Source organism: Alternaria rosae (assembly GCF_020736505.1).
Source record: "Alternaria rosae strain MPI-PUGE-AT-0040 chromosome Unknown BKA58scaffold_4, whole genome shotgun sequence".
In the NCBI taxonomy this organism is placed as follows: domain Eukaryota; kingdom Fungi; phylum Ascomycota; class Dothideomycetes; order Pleosporales; family Pleosporaceae; genus Alternaria; species Alternaria rosae.
The window spans coordinates 2702488-2720546 of record NW_025763573.1 but is presented as its reverse complement, the minus strand read 5'-3'; the positions used below and the strand labels follow the sequence as shown (position 1 = coordinate 2720546).

At 50.8% G+C, this 18059-nt stretch overlaps 9 protein-coding genes across 9 annotated transcripts; 4 read left to right on the top strand and 5 right to left on the bottom strand.

Annotated features, from left to right (window-relative positions):
* Position 1: 1 nt before the first annotated feature.
* Positions 2 to 3265, top strand: BKA58DRAFT_162067 (uncharacterized protein). Its single transcript, XM_046164993.1, has 3 exons — positions 2 to 236; positions 289 to 1834; positions 1890 to 3265. Exons 1-3 carry the CDS (start codon positions 91 to 93, stop codon positions 2859 to 2861), a joined length of 2664 nt encoding a protein of 887 aa, XP_046026766.1. The 5' UTR covers positions 2 to 90; the 3' UTR covers positions 2862 to 3265.
* A 1-nt stretch (position 3266) lies between these two features.
* BKA58DRAFT_162093 (uncharacterized protein) lies at positions 3267 to 5028 on the bottom strand. Its single transcript, XM_046164994.1, has 2 exons — positions 4836 to 5028; positions 3267 to 4786 (listed from the first exon to the last, which is right to left on the bottom strand). Exons 1-2 carry the CDS (start codon positions 4936 to 4938, stop codon positions 3549 to 3551), a joined length of 1341 nt encoding a protein of 446 aa, XP_046026765.1. The 5' UTR covers positions 4939 to 5028; the 3' UTR covers positions 3267 to 3548.
* Positions 5029 to 6106: 1078 nt separating this feature from the next.
* BKA58DRAFT_439252 (uncharacterized protein) lies at positions 6107 to 6872 on the top strand (the record flags this gene model as incomplete). Its single annotated transcript, XM_046173672.1, has 2 exons — positions 6107 to 6159; positions 6206 to 6872. 2 exons carry the CDS (start codon positions 6107 to 6109, stop codon positions 6870 to 6872), a joined length of 720 nt encoding a protein of 239 aa, XP_046026764.1.
* Positions 6873 to 7026: 154 nt separating this feature from the next.
* On the bottom strand, positions 7027 to 8362 carry BKA58DRAFT_162062 (uncharacterized protein). The gene is made up of 2 exons (XM_046164991.1): positions 7591 to 8362; positions 7027 to 7534 (listed from the first exon to the last, which is right to left on the bottom strand). The coding sequence occupies exons 1-2, from the start codon at positions 8189 to 8191 to the stop codon at positions 7182 to 7184; spliced, it is 954 nt and encodes a 317-aa protein (XP_046026763.1). The 5' UTR covers positions 8192 to 8362; the 3' UTR covers positions 7027 to 7181.
* An 823-nt stretch (positions 8363 to 9185) lies between these two features.
* Positions 9186 to 10318, top strand: BKA58DRAFT_468829 (uncharacterized protein; the record flags this gene model as incomplete). The annotated part of the gene is made up of 5 exons (XM_046175126.1): positions 9186 to 9273; positions 9323 to 9483; positions 9655 to 9772; positions 9831 to 10103; positions 10173 to 10318. 5 exons carry the CDS (start codon positions 9186 to 9188, stop codon positions 10316 to 10318), a joined length of 786 nt encoding a protein of 261 aa, XP_046026762.1.
* Positions 10319 to 11389: 1071 nt separating this feature from the next.
* Positions 11390 to 14047, bottom strand: BKA58DRAFT_162018 (exodeoxyribonuclease 1). The gene is made up of 3 exons (XM_046164990.1): positions 13853 to 14047; positions 13659 to 13806; positions 11390 to 13606 (listed from the first exon to the last, which is right to left on the bottom strand). Exons 1-3 carry the CDS (start codon positions 13863 to 13865, stop codon positions 11608 to 11610), a joined length of 2160 nt encoding a protein of 719 aa, XP_046026761.1. The 5' UTR covers positions 13866 to 14047; the 3' UTR covers positions 11390 to 11607.
* A 146-nt stretch (positions 14048 to 14193) lies between these two features.
* On the top strand, positions 14194 to 14786 carry BKA58DRAFT_401305 (translation machinery-associated protein 16; the record flags this gene model as incomplete). The annotated part of the gene is made up of 2 exons (XM_046171659.1): positions 14194 to 14365; positions 14419 to 14786. The coding sequence occupies 2 exons, from the start codon at positions 14194 to 14196 to the stop codon at positions 14784 to 14786; spliced, it is 540 nt and encodes a 179-aa protein (XP_046026760.1).
* Positions 14787 to 14967: 181 nt separating this feature from the next.
* Positions 14968 to 16056, bottom strand: BKA58DRAFT_161905 (uncharacterized protein). The gene is made up of 2 exons (XM_046164986.1): positions 15722 to 16056; positions 14968 to 15640 (listed from the first exon to the last, which is right to left on the bottom strand). The coding sequence occupies exons 1-2, from the start codon at positions 15900 to 15902 to the stop codon at positions 15150 to 15152; spliced, it is 672 nt and encodes a 223-aa protein (XP_046026759.1). The 5' UTR covers positions 15903 to 16056; the 3' UTR covers positions 14968 to 15149.
* A 580-nt stretch (positions 16057 to 16636) lies between these two features.
* BKA58DRAFT_439246 (uncharacterized protein) lies at positions 16637 to 17896 on the bottom strand (the record flags this gene model as incomplete). Its single annotated transcript, XM_046173671.1, has 3 exons — positions 16637 to 16749; positions 16829 to 17675; positions 17738 to 17896. 3 exons carry the CDS (start codon positions 17894 to 17896, stop codon positions 16637 to 16639), a joined length of 1119 nt encoding a protein of 372 aa, XP_046026758.1.
* Between the last annotated feature and the right edge of the window lie 163 nt (positions 17897 to 18059).

The window sequence follows — 18059 nt, the reverse complement described above, 5'->3', positions numbered from 1 at the left end:
CGCGACTTCCAGCGTCCACGACGCGACACGCCAACACCTAGCGCAAGAAGGATACCGGAACACGACAGCATCGAGTCGACTATCGCAAACATGGCGACCGGACGCGCCCCAAGCTCGACACCGGTGCCTACGACCGAGACGGCTGAGTCCGCCGGCGCAACGTCTACCGTCACGGCGCCAGAATGGGAGGCCATGGCAAACCTCCTCAAGAATGTATACGACTACAGGATTGACGAGTAAGTTCCAATTATACATGCTTCATGCCGTTCCCAGCTGATCAACGTGCAGTGGAACATACGATCCTACCAAGCTCTTCCAGCGCAAAGTGAACAAGCGCGCCGTGCCCGACTACTACGATATCATCAAGGAGCCCATGGCCCTGAGCACGATAAAGGCCAAGATTGCGCAGCGAGAATACAAGAACTTCTCTGAGTTCGTACGCGACCTGGCGCTCATTCCCCACAATGCGCAGGTGTACAACAGGCAGGACTCGCAGGCTTATGTGGATGCGCTTGAAGTAAAGAAGGTCATCGAACGCGAGTTGAAAAGGCTGGTGGACGATAAGGTCGTTCCTGAGACAGTCGCTACCATGCCGTTCCTGGGAGAGATTCCCGAACAAGACCCGCTGTTACCAGAGGAGGAAGAAGAGGAAGAGGAAGATGACGATGAAGAAGAGCTCGAAGTTGACGAGGAAGAGGATGAAGACGAAGAAGATGAGGGCAAGCGCAAGAGGCGCCGTGGACCGCGATCCACAGCAGCTATCACCAAGCGCGAAGGCGGTTCAAGAGCAGCAAAGGAAGACACCAAGAACGACGATCCAGAATCGCGGAAGAAACGCGGACGACCGCCGCGGGTCGACACTCCTATGGAAGCGCGAATCAAGACCATTATGAAAGCAATCAGAAAACCGCGGAACCAACTCAACAAGCTCATGGTGAGCGCGTTCGAGCGCGTCCCGGACAAGACGGTCATGCCCGAGTATCATTCTGAGATCAAAAATCCAATGGCCATGGACATCCTCAAGCGCAAGCTCAAACGAAAGAAGTACAACTCAGTCGATCACTTCATGGTTGATGTAGAGCTCATGTTCGAAAACGCAAAGCAGTACAACGAAGAGGACAGCCAGATTTACAAGGACGCTGTGCATCTCCAAAAGGAGTCGCGCAAGGTTGCAAAGGCCGAGAAGGAGAAGCCGGATACCGAATACGTAATGGAAGAAGGCCGTATCCCTATGCCCAGCGGCATCGTTCATAATGGCGAGCTGTGGAAAGTCGGGGATTGGGTGCACATTCAGAACGCGAACGATCTCACAAAGCCGATTGTTGCCCAGATCTACCGCACTTGGCAGGACGCGAATGGTGGGCAGTGGGTAAACGCCTGCTGGTACTACCGCCCAGAGCAGACCGTGCACCGTTTCGACAGACATTTCTTCGAGAACGAAGTTGTCAAGACTGGCCAATATCGAGACCATCGCATCGATGAGGTTGTGGACCGATGTTTCGTCATGTTCATCACCCGTTACAACAAGGGCCGTCCCCGCGACTTTCCCTCTGACAAGGAGATATACGTTTGCGAGGCTCGATACAACGAGGAGAACCATAAGCTCAACAAGATCAAGACATGGGCCAGTTGCTTACCCGACGAAGTGCGAGACAAGGACTATGTAATGGATCTATTCGATGCGCCTCGAAAGTTGAAAAAGGTGCCCAGTCCGATCGCGTACTTGCTCAAGGACGAGCAAAAGGAGGACGACGATCTTCCAAAGCCAGAATGGGGAGCTGAGAATGCTCCCCCAAAGATTGGCGCCGTGCATCGTCGTCCGCGTGATCCCAAGGCAAGTGAAAACCGCTTTAGGCCACTATGAAACCCAAAGCTAACATTCCTTTTAGGATTCACCACCTCCCGAGCCCACCCCACCGCCGCCTCCGACACCTCCACCAGCGCCCGCTATGCCTACTCCAAGCTTACCCACGGCTTCGTCACATGGCTACGAGTCTTCCAGGAACTATCCGATTGCGCAAGCGCCGACTCTAACGCCAATGCCTGCTCCTACACCGCAACAGCACCATGTCGCACCAGCGTACACACCAACCCATGCGACACATTACCATACGCACTCTCAATCGCCCGCCCCCCATATGCACCCGCAGGCACCCCAGGCACCTGCCTATCAACCTATCACACCACATGTGCCCTTTACACCCCAACCAACCGCGCCCATGCAGGGTTTCCAGACACCGCGCGCCGCACCAGGCTACCAGCAACCGTATCCACAGCAACTGCCGCTTAATTACAAGGCCCCGCAGCCTGTGGAGGTCTACGTCATGGCCGACCATGCAAACGCCAGCATACCGCTTGAGATCCGCGAGCAGTTCCAGCGTGACGAAAAGGGCCGTATCTTGTTCTTCACCGCACCGCCGCTCAATGTGGAACAGCCGCTGACTAAGGATGGGCGCGCATTGGGACACTCGGCTCGTTATCTCGCTGCTAAGGCGAAGAAGGAAGCTCTGAAGGCTTCAAAGCGTAAAGCTGGCGAGGCCAATGTCGATGAGGGCGAACAGGTAGCGAAAAAGGCCAAAGCTGATGAGGAGGCAAAGTTTAAGAGAGCTGTCTCGGAACTCGGTACCAAAGCACTAAAGGCATTGGAGGACCAGCTCGCCATAGCTACGAAGACGGACTTGGAGGGTCTTTTCAACGGCCAGACTGAAGAAGGCATCTCCGCGGTTCTGGATCAGCTTACCACTGCGCAGAAGATGGCCGTGCAACGGGAATTGGAGCGTGAGATGCACATTAAGGAGCGCGAGGAGAGTAGGAGGACAACAGTCACCGGTATGACGGCGAGACTGGAGGAGAAGTACTGAGGTACTGTGTACGATCCATTGTATTTGTGATATCCAGTGTAAGGTTACAAAGAGACCACGGCGTTTTGATGCTTGATGGTGGTTCTAGCTTCCTACGAGTCTATTCTGGGTATGCTTTGCTAGACTCAATTGGAACTTCTTTCTGTCTGGGACCGGCGTAGCCTTCACTTTTGTGTTCGAATGAGATGTTCTCAAGTCTACAAATTGCCTCGTCCAGCTTGAGTAGGAAACCTGGCAAAGCTAGCTCTAGTCAATAACGATAGGCGCATCCGTTACCATCGTCTCTTTGTACTTCTCCATGTTTCCGGATGCAGCGTTACGTCAGGACCGTGGTCTTTTGCCTCCAGTAAAACAGCTCTCTTCATTGTGACTTCTTCATGCACTTTCAAAATAGGATCACAACTTGAGCATTCGAAGGCTACCATTGCTTTTATCTAAATGTTTCTGTCGTTGATGAAATTCAGAAATCCAAACTCGCTGTGGCATCCGCAAAGGACATCAACGGAGCCGACGACTAGAACCTCAAATACGCTAGACTGGAATGTGTTCGTATCCGTTTCGCATTGTCTTTCTCACAATGAATTTTGACCCTGACACGTTCAATGCCAGATTGACGTCATGCCCAGCATCACTGCTTTGACAACCCGAGAGTTATCTACATCAACGAAGTCAATACCGAAAGCCAGCCTAGTTTTCGTGAGACTCCAATGTGCCAGAACGCTTCAATGCCTCCTTCCTCTGATCTATGGCTTGCCTAAGCCAGAAACGACACTTACCATATCGTCCTGATCCCGCAGCCGCTAGTGCAGATTCGCCGTCCTTTCCAACAGAATTGGGGTCTGCGCCGTGATCAAGCAGGAACTCGACGTCCTTCGCGAAGCCATCTTTTGCCGCCTGCCATAAGACATTGCTTCCATCGGGTGTGATAGTGTCGACAACTGCACCACTCTTGATAAGAATGCGTGCAATGTCGTATCGCCTTCTCTTTAGAGCGTGTTGGAGTGGGGTTTTGTCCAAGCAAAGTTCGTTTGGTCCGACGACGCCATCTTTCAGCAACATGTTCCAGATTTTAATCCCACCTCTTTTGTACAGCATTTCCATAGACACAGAATCGATACGGTAGTGAGTCTTAGTTCCTCCCTTGACATGCGCTACAACTCCAGGGTTGTCGACTCCCAAGACGCGGTACAATACGGCAGTGTTAGTGCTGTCAATAGCACAGTCGAGGAGCCGGTCGCCAAAGAACCAAGACATAGATCTAGCGAAGGGCTCGTTCGCATCGCGGAAGTCGAACAGCGTGTTTGCTGCGACATTCTTATGCAAACGCACAGCCATGCACAAAGCTTCGCCAATCTGCCGAGCAGCACTTCGCATATCCTTCCACGTCTTAGCGTCGGGTTTGCCCTTGACGTTGTCAACGACATACTTAAGGATCTTTCGAAGCATGGCATCCTGATCCGCCACGATGGCGGCTTTGAGCGCACTTGGTAAAAGATCATGACTCTGTTCGAGGAGCAGAGCTGGTGTGAGATGGGGCGCTTCGAAGAGCTTCAAATTTCCCGTTGCAGCAGCGATAACGGGTAGCATGTCTGCGAGGTTATATCGACGTCCTCCTTTGTTGGCCTTCTCAGTACCCTTGATGTAACCGTACAGGGCTTTTGATTCCAGGGCCCTCATGCTAGTGCATACGAGCATGATCCGCGCTGGGTAAAGTGTGGAATCTGGTTTGGACGCTTTGACCATGGCCCGTATGAAGTGTGTGACTTGGTTTGGTGCTGTTTGGCGTCGCATAGCAGCCTTGTAAAGGATCTCAACCCGATACGTGTCGAAAAGACGGGCGGAGAAGGGGTTTTCCAGGAATTTGGCAAGGTTCCCGGCAGCAGCGACTGTAACGGTATGATCCTTGATTGTGTTTGCGAATGTTTCTGCTTTTTCTCAGTATACTCGTGCATGAGGCCTGTTATTTGCACTTACTGCAGACGAGTCGATAACGTACGACAGTTTCCCGGCCGACTGTGTTTGCCAGCGTCGCTATGACTTCCTCAAAAATCTCTATGGGTAGATTCAATAGCGGCATGTTGAGATGCCCTCTTAGGGTTGTTGATTGTGAGTTGGGATAATCTGATTGGATTTTGTCTCGTGCAGGATACTTCTTGTGGTATCAAAGAAGACAATAGCTTTAGCAAGACGGGGAGCACTTGGACAGTGGGTCACAATCTGCCATCACCTTGGGGTCGGCCTCTCACTTTATGAGTCGGCTAAAAATCACACAAATGCGGCAGGTGCATGAGTGATTGAAGGTGGCTTTCCCGATCGGGTCGGTGTAGTACACAATGCAACCCGCTCTGTTCTACAGGCTTAGCAAACCTAGAGAGACGTCTAGGTACCAATTGTGCTGTGCTCATGATCATGTCTTGACGACGGTGTGAAGTCTCCTCGACATCGTGTGATTTCATGGCAAACACCGACAGCACGTCAGCCGCCTATAGGCTCAACCTATTAGTATCAACGTGTTCTTGTCAATGTATATGCGGCTGATTGGTATGTAGTAGGAGCAAGTCAAGCTGAATGATGGCGAGAAGGCACGTTGTCGGGATAGGCTGCAACGCAAGGCAACTTATCACACGACCAGCGCGAAAATAAAGATGCAGCCGCTTTGATCCATACCTCGCAGGAGGTGTACTGAGCCGAATAGCACTATGACGTAGCGGCTTGGCGAATGCGTAAAGACGCGTCATCCCGCGATTACCCTTCCAGTCATCTCAACCCGCATAGTTCCAAGCATGAAGAGGCACATTTGTAGCCCTTGATGCTTCCGCATATGTTGCGATGTGCAATCTCCAATACGCTTTAGCTTTCGTGTTCACATGGCGCAATCCCGACGACCGACATTCCATTTCCCCTCGAGCACTCTACCAAACTTAGGATAATGCATTCGCTGAAAACTCCTTCGACTTCTCGGTTGGCAGGACGCCGCAGAAGTATTCGAACATTTTGACGTCCCATCATTCTACTGCTTCAAATCTACCAAGACTGGCTCGCGGAGTCAGACAAGGGATGTGCAGTACCTCTGGCCTACGGCTGAGTTGCTGAAGTGGTGTTGTAATAAGAGAAGGATGTTGGTTCGCAGCGACCATGGTGAGCTTGCGCAATATTATGGATTTTTTCTGACCAAAGCTCTGTCACCTGAAATCCATGTTGTGAACACCCCAGGCAAGAACTTACCGTTTTAATTCCCAGGTAAGATGGCTTCCTCTGCAAAACGACTAAAAAGAGCTAAGGTTCAGAGTGGTCCTGAGTGGGTCAATGACACTCTAATGATGGCGTTAACTTACAGAAACTAGCTTCACGGGCACAACACGCGCCGTCCGAGTCGAGGACGAGATTTTTCAGATTCATCAGAAACTGGCATGTGCGACCTCAGACTTCTTCAAAAACGATGCGAGCATCGTCGCGATCGACATCGAACAGAACCCAATTCGCATTCACGGTCATACCACGGCCACGTTTAGGATATACCTTACTTGGTTGTATACGAAGCAGATCGGACATATAATAGACATGAAATATATGTGGCACACGATGGTGAGGGCCTTCCTCATGGGGATCACTTTGCTCGATACCACGTTTCACAATGCAGTCGTGGCAAGCATGACACAACGCGCGTGTGTCGGGGGATATCCAGATCTCAGCATAGTGAAGGAGGTCTACGTCGGTACGTCCAAGGGGGCTTCGATAAGGAACCTCCTGGTTGACATATGCGCTATAAAGCGGCCAACACTACTAGACAAGATACGCGATCCGGCAGCTGAAATGCACGGAGACTTCGTGAACGACCTACTACGGGCAAGCTTCAAGCCGCCCATGTCCCGTTCAGTAGACGAAAAGCCATGGCTGACTGATCCCCATCGCTATCTTGAGGTTGCCGGTCAGGCCGTAGCTGTACCAAACAATCCTCAGAGGAGTATGACCGCGTTTGACACCTCGTCTGGCTTACAACCTATGCGTTGATTCGGTCTGACGCTCGCTAGGGAACGTAACAAGGAGACGAAGTGAACACACGCATCGCCTTATCACGTTATCGCTCTTACCGCTCGGAATTGGTTACATGACGGTAGCATCAATCTTGATCTCACGATACATATCATCCTTCAAACCGATAGAGGCACCGGCACCGTACCAAATAACACCAGCCATCCCGTGCAATGATGTACAAACATGGCTACTAGTACAACACAGGCTATCATTGATCGATTGCAGCGTTCGATCAGGAACGTCTGATCCCCTCACACATGCTAATACTACTGACAATGTGTTGAGCTATGATGCCGCTCGATCAGCCTCTTCCAAAGCCTTGTATGCGCTCATCTTGCCTATTATCTCAACTTCCGGCATGACCGTTGGGCTCGCATTCTCAACGCCATCGGTGTTTCCATCCCACTTCAAACGAACAAGAGCCATGCCCTCGGGATCATTAGCATCCTCTTTCTCTGCGACCAGGATGATGTTTCGATGGACAGTAGGTCTGAAAGCGCATTGCTGTGGATGTGCTCTGCGAATATCGGCCCAAGGATCGCTTGAAGAATGCCAGTTCCCGAGCATCTGGAAGCGAGACTCTTCTGTCTTCTTCATCTTTGCCCATGATGGCTCGAGCATGGAGTTGATCGGAACGGCTATGCAGAGTTAGCTAACGTGCAAAGTCTCGTACATGAGCACATGCGTTGGGTACCTTTTTTCACCAAGCTATACCACCCGTACACTTTCTTGGACGACGCATCCGAAGTGGCAGACCCCTGCGTTAGTTTGTCATCTTTGTCGTCATCATCTGCATACGGGTCATCTCCACCCCATTCCTCAGCCTCCAGTTCCTTCAGATCAAGCCAATCTTGGTTACCGATATCGATATTGGAACCCCATGAATCTGCTTCGACATTGCTGCAGCGTCCAACGCCTGGGACGTCTTCCTCGTCTTGGCTCGAATTGAGCAGAACGACCAACACCCCTTTGTTGTCAAAATCCTCTTGGTCGGCTACTATAAAGTATAGCGGATGAATGGTATCGTCTTGGTCGCGTACTTCGATGAAGTAGTCGTACACGTCTCGCAACGAGCGACCGCTGAAGTCTGGCTGTGGAGCGAGTTTAGACCTTCCCGTGCTGAGCTCGCCCGTGTTAATGCTTTCTTCAAGCCGCTGGCTTTCCGCTGCATCCAGAGCAGCTGTGTAGAAGATGGCAAACTTGAAACGATTTAGACCATTTAGTGTGGCGCGGTGGTATTCTGTATTGGGCGCTTTCTTAGGGAGTGTTTTCGCGAGGTCTATTGTGGAAGACATGTTGTATTGAGTGGTCTGGTTGGAGGCAAAGAGTTGGTATAGATGAGGTGGATGGGTAGATGGAGACGATGTCCTAGCCTTAATCCTCAGGTGGGCCAGTTTAGGCAGTCGCAGATACGGAACGAAGAGCGCTATTGTGGGGCGAGCCTTGTGATCAGAGAAGTTCCCGAGTACACTATTGTTGCTCAAATCCTAGCGTCGCATCAGTCGGGCGTAAGCTGCGTGGTACGACGACAAGTCACAAGTGGGGCAGAGTCGCACGAAGCTTATGTATTGTGCTGCACACTATGATGTCAGAGGTTGCCTGTCGTTGGGGGTCTCACCAGCGGGCCGAGCCTTCCGTTCATGTACAGCCTCTCGCTTCTCTCACATCTTGACAGTAATGTGCGACACTTTCGCTCTCTCTCAGCCTGTCCAATGAGAATATCTCAGTATGCTGACGACCTAGTCCTATATTCGATTGTTGTTCAACATGTAAGCATATTCTAGTGAACTACTGCTGATATTTTAAGTTCATCAACTATACAAAGGACCGTGGAATGAAATGCATTGGTCAATTCTCAGCATGATCTCGATCACAAGTCAGACATAGTGCCGAATTCCGGCTTATTTGCAGCAATCGTTCGGGTAATCGGCGTTCACTTTGCTATACCTGTGAGATTAGGCCCGCCATCTCAGACCGTCGTATGCGGCAACTACAAGCAGATCAGTTCGCGACCCATCTTTTTAACTTCTACTCGAGGCGACTCCAACTGCGGTTCTGCAAATCATTGGTAAAACTTTGAGACTAGTTCAAGAATTCGATCATACGATTGCATCGACTATGTTCAGCTATGACTACAGAAGAGGCCTCCCAATACATGGGCAGGCTTTCATACGGGCATGTAAATGGGGGCTACGACGAGTATATAGCAAGCAGGCTCGTTCTCATCTGTTCTACAAAACAGCCGTCTTCAAACACATACATACCACACAAGCCACCACATAAGCCATCATGTTCAAGACTCTTCTGGTTTCTGGCCTGATAGCCTCCGGGCTCGCTGCGCCTGGCATGATCTTCAATTGTGACGACAATCTTCAAGGTAAAGGCTCCTGAAACTTCGAAACTACTTCATACTCAAGTTGGCTCAGACATCTGCAACAACATGTGCTGGGGCGCTTACTGCACACGACCATCGTTTGGAGTAACACTGGACTACGACCGCTATGGCGGTACTGGAAATCGTGACAGCGCTGTCGGACGAGCCCGTCAAAGATCGGCTGGCTGTCTTCCTAGGCCCAACCGTTGCAGCGTAAGACTTCATCCACCTCGTCCAAGAGAAGGACTGAACACCCTGGCGCCTACGTTGACGTTAGATCACCTACTTTGGATGTTTTATATTGATTTAGGCTCCAGGGTGTTCAGTATTTTTTTTTGAATGAAGTGCATCAACTTTCCAAAGAATTTGCTGACCCACTTATAGACGGCCGGTGGTAATCCACGTGCTGGCGAGAACTGCGACGAGTATCCATTCGCCAGCACCTCTGACGCCGATGCGGGTGGTCAAGTCACTAAGTGTGTTATCAGCAGGCACAACAGTCGTTAGTCCTCACCTCCCCCAAAGACAACCACACAAACGAGCTAATAGTTTTTTCATAGGTCAAGGCCGTATTATCCAAGAATACTACACCGGCACATGCAACAGTCAGCCCTGCCAGTTTATCGTCGGCTTCGGCAATCCGGCCGCAAATGGCGTGCAATACTGTCAGGCATACAATGATCCACACGGTCAATGTATCAATGACCAGACTGCGCAAATCTACAAGAACGGTGCTCCAGATGTGCGTCCAGCAACGAAGAAACGTTCAGAGCTTGAGCCTATCGCACAGGCTGCGCTCTTCCGAATGGCTAGTGGCATGGAAGTGCTGTTGCGTAAGTCTTGTCTTTGTACTCCTTGTTGTGGAAATGTGTCCCCGTCAACTAGTACTGACATTCGTGTAGCGATCGACACTGTACTCAACAGCACCTGGGTCCACCCCACTCCTCGCAACATGACTATGAAAGCGTGGGTCGAGGAAAACGACGAGGACGAAGACCACATTGCCTGGGATTTTGTCGAGGACTTTGTCGCTACTAGGCTTGACTAAAGTGGTTTTGACACTTCCCGACTGCTCAGCCTAGCTGGCTTTTCCGTGTTCTTCGAAACACTGACGTTCATTGAAGTTTGGTCCTGCATCAGACTATCGTCACTTATGCGATCCCTCACTGCGACTGCGTACTGAAACCCAGCATCATCGCTAGGAATATATATCCTATCGCCCCCAGTCTATAGATCAATCAGCTTATAGATAGCAATTATCCATACGTCAATTCGCCTATGGCATGTAAATATCCTCCTTATCCTCGCTCTCAAGATGACTCTCCTCCCCTGACGATTCAATCAAAGGTGCACTTTTAGTGACAATGCGGCATTTGGCAACTCGCCCTGTCTTGGGAATTGGAGCCTTCTTCTTCTCTTTTGACTCAGTAGCTTTAGTTTTAGTAGCCCGCTTTCCCTCCGTAGCCGACATAGTAGGAACTGATGTCGTGATACTCTCGGCGCTTTCCAACTCACTATCATCCGAATCGTGAGCAGCCACATCCGCCTCCTTCTTGGCCTTTCTACCTTTGGTTCCGCTATTCTTTGCTACCCTGCCTTCCTTAGTCTTCTTTATGTTGTTGGTTTGCTGTTCCTTGGTGCTTGTCTTTCTCTTGCCAGTAATTCCAGGCTTCTTTACCCCTTGCGGTCCAGACCTCGTCCCTTTCTTGATGCTACATACAATCCTAGTGCCTTTCCCCTCCTTAGCCCCTGGGATCGAGGTAGTGGCTTGGTCTTGAGTTTGATTGGGTATTACAAAGATATTGTGTTCCGAAGATTGGCGAATGACTTTGAGATTTTGAACCGTAGGCGGGATAGTAGGCGCGAACTAAATAGCCCTGTCTTGTGTCGACCGCCGCACGCGGCCGAAATGGTCGCGAACAAAGCCATAGTAAAGAACCGCAGTGGTTGAAATAAATCCACTAAGTGATTATGGCGAAGACGCTTTGTCCCAAGACGTCAAAGGTCGAGGGAGCTGTTGCAAATTAAAAGGCAAGTACCGTGAGGTCCGACTGCTGTTCCTTGGTCCGTGAGTTAGAGGGTCTTGGGCACATCCAATTGTCCCACATAGACGCGTATAGTCGAGCCAGCTGCCATTAAAACAGATAGATATTGAGGGTATACTACCAAATGAAGATACATGCTATAGTACTTCGTGTGCCTTCGCCTACCGTGGTCGTGATCGTAACAACCTTGCAAACACAAAAAACGCGCTTAGCCGCAACAAACGCCAACAATACCACCGCAAGTCGTACGCTCATGTAATGATATGCTAAAAACTCGCAATGCAAAGCGAGACTAACCGGCAAATGCAAATCGCTTAAGGTTAAATAACGGTTTTCGGGGTGAGCACTCGCTCTCGGCTTCGCTATCCGGAACAAGGAGGTCTTCGCTCCCCTTCAGTGACGATCTTCTTCTCTTCGCAGGCGTCATAGGGGGCGGTGAGCTCGCAGCTATGACTACCTCAGCCTCTACAGACGCCCAGGCAGAGACTGCAAATTTCACGTCTACATCCTTCTTGGACGGTGTTCCGGGGATGATGAGTTCCTCATCGGCCGCCGCAAAGGTTGTAAGAGCGGAAGCTTGAGATGGCGGTGTAGGTTGCCATGCCTCAGTGGGCCGACGGTTCAGACGACTCTTACTAGTTCTTGGTATACCCGGTGCTGGTGAGGGAGACCTGTATGTGAACTTTGATCGCAGCTCACTCATTGTAGATGAGATTGCAGCGCTGAAGGCCGTCTCAGGCTCGGGCGAAGATGCCGGCGTGAGGGTGCCGATAGTATCTTGTGAGTGGGCAGTGCTGCCTCCGGAGAAGACGGTCGACTGTGATTCGCTTCTAGCGCTGGACTGTGTATCACTGAAGACCCGTAGCTTCTTCTTGGGGGCAGACGCCGCTTGCTCTAAATCAGCCACCTCGGCCATAACCTCCTGTATTGAGTCATCCGAATAAAGCTCGAAGTCGTGATCGGTCTTCCTCCTACTCTTCTTTTCTCGGTGTAAGGTTGGGCTTGGTTCTGGTATAGAAGGTGCAAAAAATTGACTCCGCACAACAGCCTCGTCGCCAGTGGTGAGTGTCTCGGAGACGGAATCGGAGCACAGGCGTTGTCTCTTAGAAGGATGCGGAACCGAACGTCTACCCGCAGTTGGATCAGTCATGGTGCGTCGTGGTGGTTGAGGCGCCGTACTAGGCGTCGGAGGGTTCGGTCGTAAACGGGAGATTGGAGCGGGTACTGCGGCCCATCCATTTGACTCTCTCTGTTGTTCCAGCAATACTTGCTGACTGGGTGATGGCGTGAAAACATTTGGCGACAATTCGGCCAATGGCGTACGCTTAGCCTTGAAGAACGAATCGATCGGCTTTGAGCCTTTGGCGTCGGGGGTCTGAACAACTGTCGAGGCTCTCCGAGAGGGGCCAAACGATTTTCCGCCAGGTCGACTGTTGCTGGTGATGTTCATCGGAAGTTTTGTGCGTGGGTATAGGTCACCACTTGCAACACCCATGGCAAGGTGTGCAGGTACTTCCTCTCCGATGTAAGGCATATCAGCGAGATTGACCCCTTCCTCGAGTGGTGTAAGATTGACCAGCTGCTTGGCGACCGGACAGTAGACCCATTGGTAAAGGAAGGTTTTCTCAGCCTGGTCAAACAATTCCAAGAAACCAGCGGGCACCTTGAGCTTGCCGTCGAATTGCGCAGCTTTGACGAGACGGTCGACAGTCTTGTGTTTCCGCAACATCCGATGGGCAGTCTTCAGACCAAGTCCACCAATACCTGAGAGATAATCGCAACCGCTCAGGATGCACATTCTCCGAAAGTCGGCGTCAGACCATCCCACGAAGCTGACTTCCCTGCAGGCAGTGAAGTGATTCCGATTGACCTCGATGCATTCTCCGTATTTGTCCAGCTTTGTTATCAGGCACTTGACGCCGAAGACGAGTAGATCGGAGTCCTCGGACAGAACCCCATGGATTATACCCTTCCGCTCCAGGTATGCGAGCTGCGAATCAGCTTCGTAAGGCGCGACAACGTACTCGATGTTGTGCTGCTTCAGTTCTTCGATGACCATCCGCGCCATTTCCGGTGTCACGTCCACGCTCTTCTGCAATTCCTGTTGCGCCTGAGCTGTCTTTCCGACATTGAGGAGTTCCAGTCCGAGCCTCTTGCCCTCCTTTCTTCGTTCTCTTCGATCTTTCTCTGTGCCAGCTTTGCTCGGTAGGTTGTCTCCGTCGAATACAAGGTAGGGGGTGACGCCGAAGTGGATGAGCATGCGTACGCGGTGCATGACGAAGTCGACATATCTAGGGATAAAGTCAGCAAATACCTGTCATTCATGAACGCATCAACGCATACTTGGTCGTTGGCTTCTCGAGCGCCAGGTCAATCGCACAGGTCGCGGTAGCGCGGTGGAGCCAGCCATAGGTGTCGACGCCTATCGTCTTGCCGGCGTATTTCTTGAGGGTACATGGTTGCTGAACGGACTTGAGTAGCGGAAGGAGGCCTGTTCAACTGTCAGTATTGTAGACTGGATGATTGGATGTACCAACCTGAGATGCCCATCTTGTACCCTTTGCCGCTCACGCGTCCGGCCTATACAACGGGCAGAGATGCAACAGTTACCGCAACATGGTGCTTTCGTGGTTTGGTGACAAGAGGAGAGAAGCCCTTATGCACTGGGAATCAAACGAAAAAGAAAAGGGAGCGCGTTCACATCGATAGTGTGGAGCAGTCATTGATCGCGGGTACACGAGATGACAGGAACGCGCCCCGCTAACATATGCACTAGTCCGCGTCCGATGGCTAGCGTGGTCGCGATCGCCGAGCGCCGATGGATATCCAAAATTTCTTGCGCGAACATCAACACCAAACAAAACGTCAAACATTCAAAATGGTCAGCAATCGTCTTGACAAGGTGCACAAGAAGATTACAAAGAAGAAGGGAAAGAATCCCAACCTTCACGAGGGCAGCCGGGATACCAAGCGGTTACAGAGCGCAGCGCAGAGAGACGAAAAGCTCAATCGCGTTTTCAAACAACGAAAAGATCAAAATCGAACATACAGTACGCATGAAATTCGTGATCAGTTGTTTGAGTCATAGCTAATGAAGTGATAGTTCTGAGAGTCAAATCATTCCAATCATATACCGCAGAGCATGTTGCGCCACTCAGCGTGCCTGAGATCCAGGCCATGATCGAGGACTATTTAGGTCGCGATGACGAAGAGCTGGCCCAACTGAAAGCAGCTCGTCGTCCGGGACGGCCAGCAAGCACGCGTCAGAATTTGTTGGAGATCCACCAGAAAACCGAGCGAGACGAGTATGCTGCTGGCTTCTGGGTACCGGACCTTGAGGACGTCCTAAACCTGAAGAAGCTGAAGGAGTGGAACGGCGAGTGGGCTCAGCTGGCCACGCTAAAGTTTTCCAGAATCTCAAAGGAGGGATTCAAGAAGGAGTCTAGCTTCCCGCCTAAGGGTATGTCATGAGCAACGAGAAATGCATGGATCGGAGTAATTGAAGAAATCTGGCGTTTGGGAGCAAATGATAACAGAACCGACATGGACCTAGACCTAAGTCGTGGATATACCCAGAAAAGTTTGATTTGCCACACTGCGGCTTACAGCGTAAACATCCATCTCTTGGCCATTATTTTTGGGACTGATACCCAAGCATTGGGAAAGTGCGTCTTGTTTTAGCAATATTCGTCACCCGATTTCTTGACAACAGCATAGAAAGTGTTCAGAGATGTCTATGCTGAGGTCGGAATTGAACTAAGTATCAGTCACACCCGGATATCTCAACACTAATACGGACTCCTTTCCATCGCTCATTACAACTTTGCATCAATCCTACTTGTACTGTTGGAACGCAATATGCCAAACCTTCATCCCCTTCGGCCCACCCCTCAGGAACGGAATAAGGTTCCCAAAGTCCTCAGTCTTGCGGAATTCCATGTGCGCATCTACACTCGGCCATCCGATAAATGCCGCGAACAACTTTCCATCAACACCCTCACCCAAACTCTCGTGTTGATGCGGTTCAACGCTCCATCCACCAATCACTCCTCTGGCCTCAACATTCGGTATCTCGGTTGCCATGTTGCGGAAAGTAGAGAACTGGGAGCTGTACTCCTCTTGCGAGTAATCTGAGGTGAAGAATGCGTTTATGCACTCAGTTATGGGCATGGTGAATGGGTTCTCGCTTCCAGAGTGCGAAGTGGGAAACTTGACGTGAAAGACTGTTGGGCCGCCAGATGCAAGCTTTTCCATGATAGTTGCCAGGAATGGCTGGTACCCTGGGGTGTTTTCGAATGTCCTATGGTCCTCGATGGATTCCCATTCTACATTCGGTCAGCGAACATTTATGGGGGTGGCATTACGTGCGCAGCGATCGGTTGGGCAAGGCACGAGTGATTACGCACCTACTGCCATTTGCACGGTATCTGGATTCTCTATTTGTCGGCCCCAGTGTAATGCTTTGACACCGGGCTGTTTGGCAATGGTACTCAGAGTTGACTCCCACGTTACTTTTGCTTCGCCGGATGAGAGATCGAGGCCGGACTTCATGGGTATGTACACAACCTCGGTAGCATTTTCCGACATCTTTGGTGCGTAATTTGTGTAGACGTCGTTGTTGGTGCTTTAAGTAGTGGGTAATAAACTGGAGGGGGTGTAAGTCACAGTTGGAAGTCAGACAATGAAGCAATGAGGGAATAGAGCTATGGTGTTGTTCTGTCGCATATTGCCGCATACGACGGCGAGCTGTTTGCCCCACACCAAGCTTGACGTAGGAAAGGGCCGAAAGTGGGGTAACGAAGTGGGACCAGGTATGATTGCATGCGCTCACCAAATATCTCATCTTCTGGATCTCAGAGATCATTCTGAAGTCTAGACCGCATCAAAGAACTGTGACGAGCCAAGAACGTCGAGGCTGTAAAGCTATCCCCAACTCCGACTCATGTCGTCCGCCTTCCGCATCTCTAACGCACGATCGTGTGTACTTGACCACCATACCCTACAGGAAAAGTCATTGCAAAGCCATGGCCTATTCGACAGAGTCTCTTTAAACGCAATCTTTCAACACCTGAAAGTGTATCCTACCAAACCCCGGACCGTATCACAGCCTCAATGCCATTATCTTCTAATCCCAAACACGCTACCAAACACACGATAAGTTGACCTTCAGTCCCAATCGCAATAGTCTTCGTCATACCCTCCCGAAGTATAATGTTTGTCTTTCTGCCACGGCTTCGCGTTTCTCCTGTTTCCGTCGTTATAGTTCTCAATCTTAGACGGGGTACCTCCCGTCTACAAGATATGCCGACAAGACGTACATGCTATAGTATCGCAGCCGGGACATTGCTCTGCGAACTTATAGAGCGATCGGGTACAATGCGCACAACAGTTATGGCCTTCAATCTTGTTCCACCAGAATTTATGACGACAGCCACTGGAGTTCTCGTTGCGTCGAGCAGAGTTCTGAGCCGGTCCTCTGTTTCTTGTTGGAGTCGCACGCTGTTTGTACTTACGTGCGGCGTCCACCGCTCGTTTCCTCTGTTCTTGTCTCGCAGTTTCCGCTTCTGCTTGCTCCCGTCTGAATTTTCCTGCTGCTTCCTGCGCGGCTTTCCATCTTGCTTCCCGAGCCGCACGTTCCTTTCTATCGCGCTCCGCAGTCTCTCTTGCTTGTTTGGCTTGCTCTTGTTTCCAACGCTCTGCTGCTTCTTGAGCGACCTTGTTCCGCTCGGCCTGTTGTCTTGCCCACTCTCGCTGTCGGGCCTCTTCAGCTTTCTCTCTAGCGAGTCGTTCTTTCCTCGCCCTCTCCGTCTTCTCGGCCGCAAGTCTTGTGTCTTCTAAATCTTTTCGTCTCGCGAACTCGTCATTCAGTTGGCTCAATTGTTTCCTAGCTTTTTCGAGGGGTATCTGCTTGATCCGGATAGCGTTCTCTGCATTGATGGAGGCAAGTCTGATCTCGCTCTTCTCTTGTTCACTCAGTCTTTTGCTCAAAAATGAAAACACGTTCCAGGCATAAGGAACATCACTTGCTAACGTCTTGCGGTTTTCATCGATCTTCGAGTTGAGACGGTCAACTTCAGCCTCGAGAGGCTTCAAGATGTTTTGGCATTGCCGGATCTGCTCTTCTTGTGCCTTCTCATAATTCAGCCATTCTTGTCGCTTCTTGTTGCTCTCTGCTTGTGCACGCGCTTCATCTTGCGCTGTTGTATCAGGTCGCGGGGGAGGCTGGTATCTCGACTGTGGAGTGGCTGCAGGTGGAGGACCAGGGCGACTGCTTGACGATGATGCCTTTTGCTGTGGCCGAGTTCGATCGTATTCGCTCCTCTTGGCTTCATCGCTGAGGACTTCCCATGCTGCATTAATCTGCGTGCAACGTTACTATCGCATACTTGCTAATTGGTTCTTGTCTCAAGACTGGTCCTTACAAGCTGGGTCTTTGCTGTCGCAAGTCGACATCCAATGTTTTTATCAGGGTGATGAATTCTTGCGAGACGGCGATACGATGCTTTGATCACATCGTGAGGCGCGGTTGGTAGTACTTCCAAGGTAACGTAGTACTCATGCGTGGGAGCCGATGGAGCCATTGTGCATATGGACTTGCTGCCGGTGAAACAACGAAGAGTATTGCATTCTACAGAGTTGAAACTGAACTCAGAGGCCGCATGAGAGTGTTCAGTGTTGTGAGGATGGAAAAGTTGCAGCCTAGACGAGGCTGTGAGCTCTAAGCGCTGTGGCACCCGACCCGCT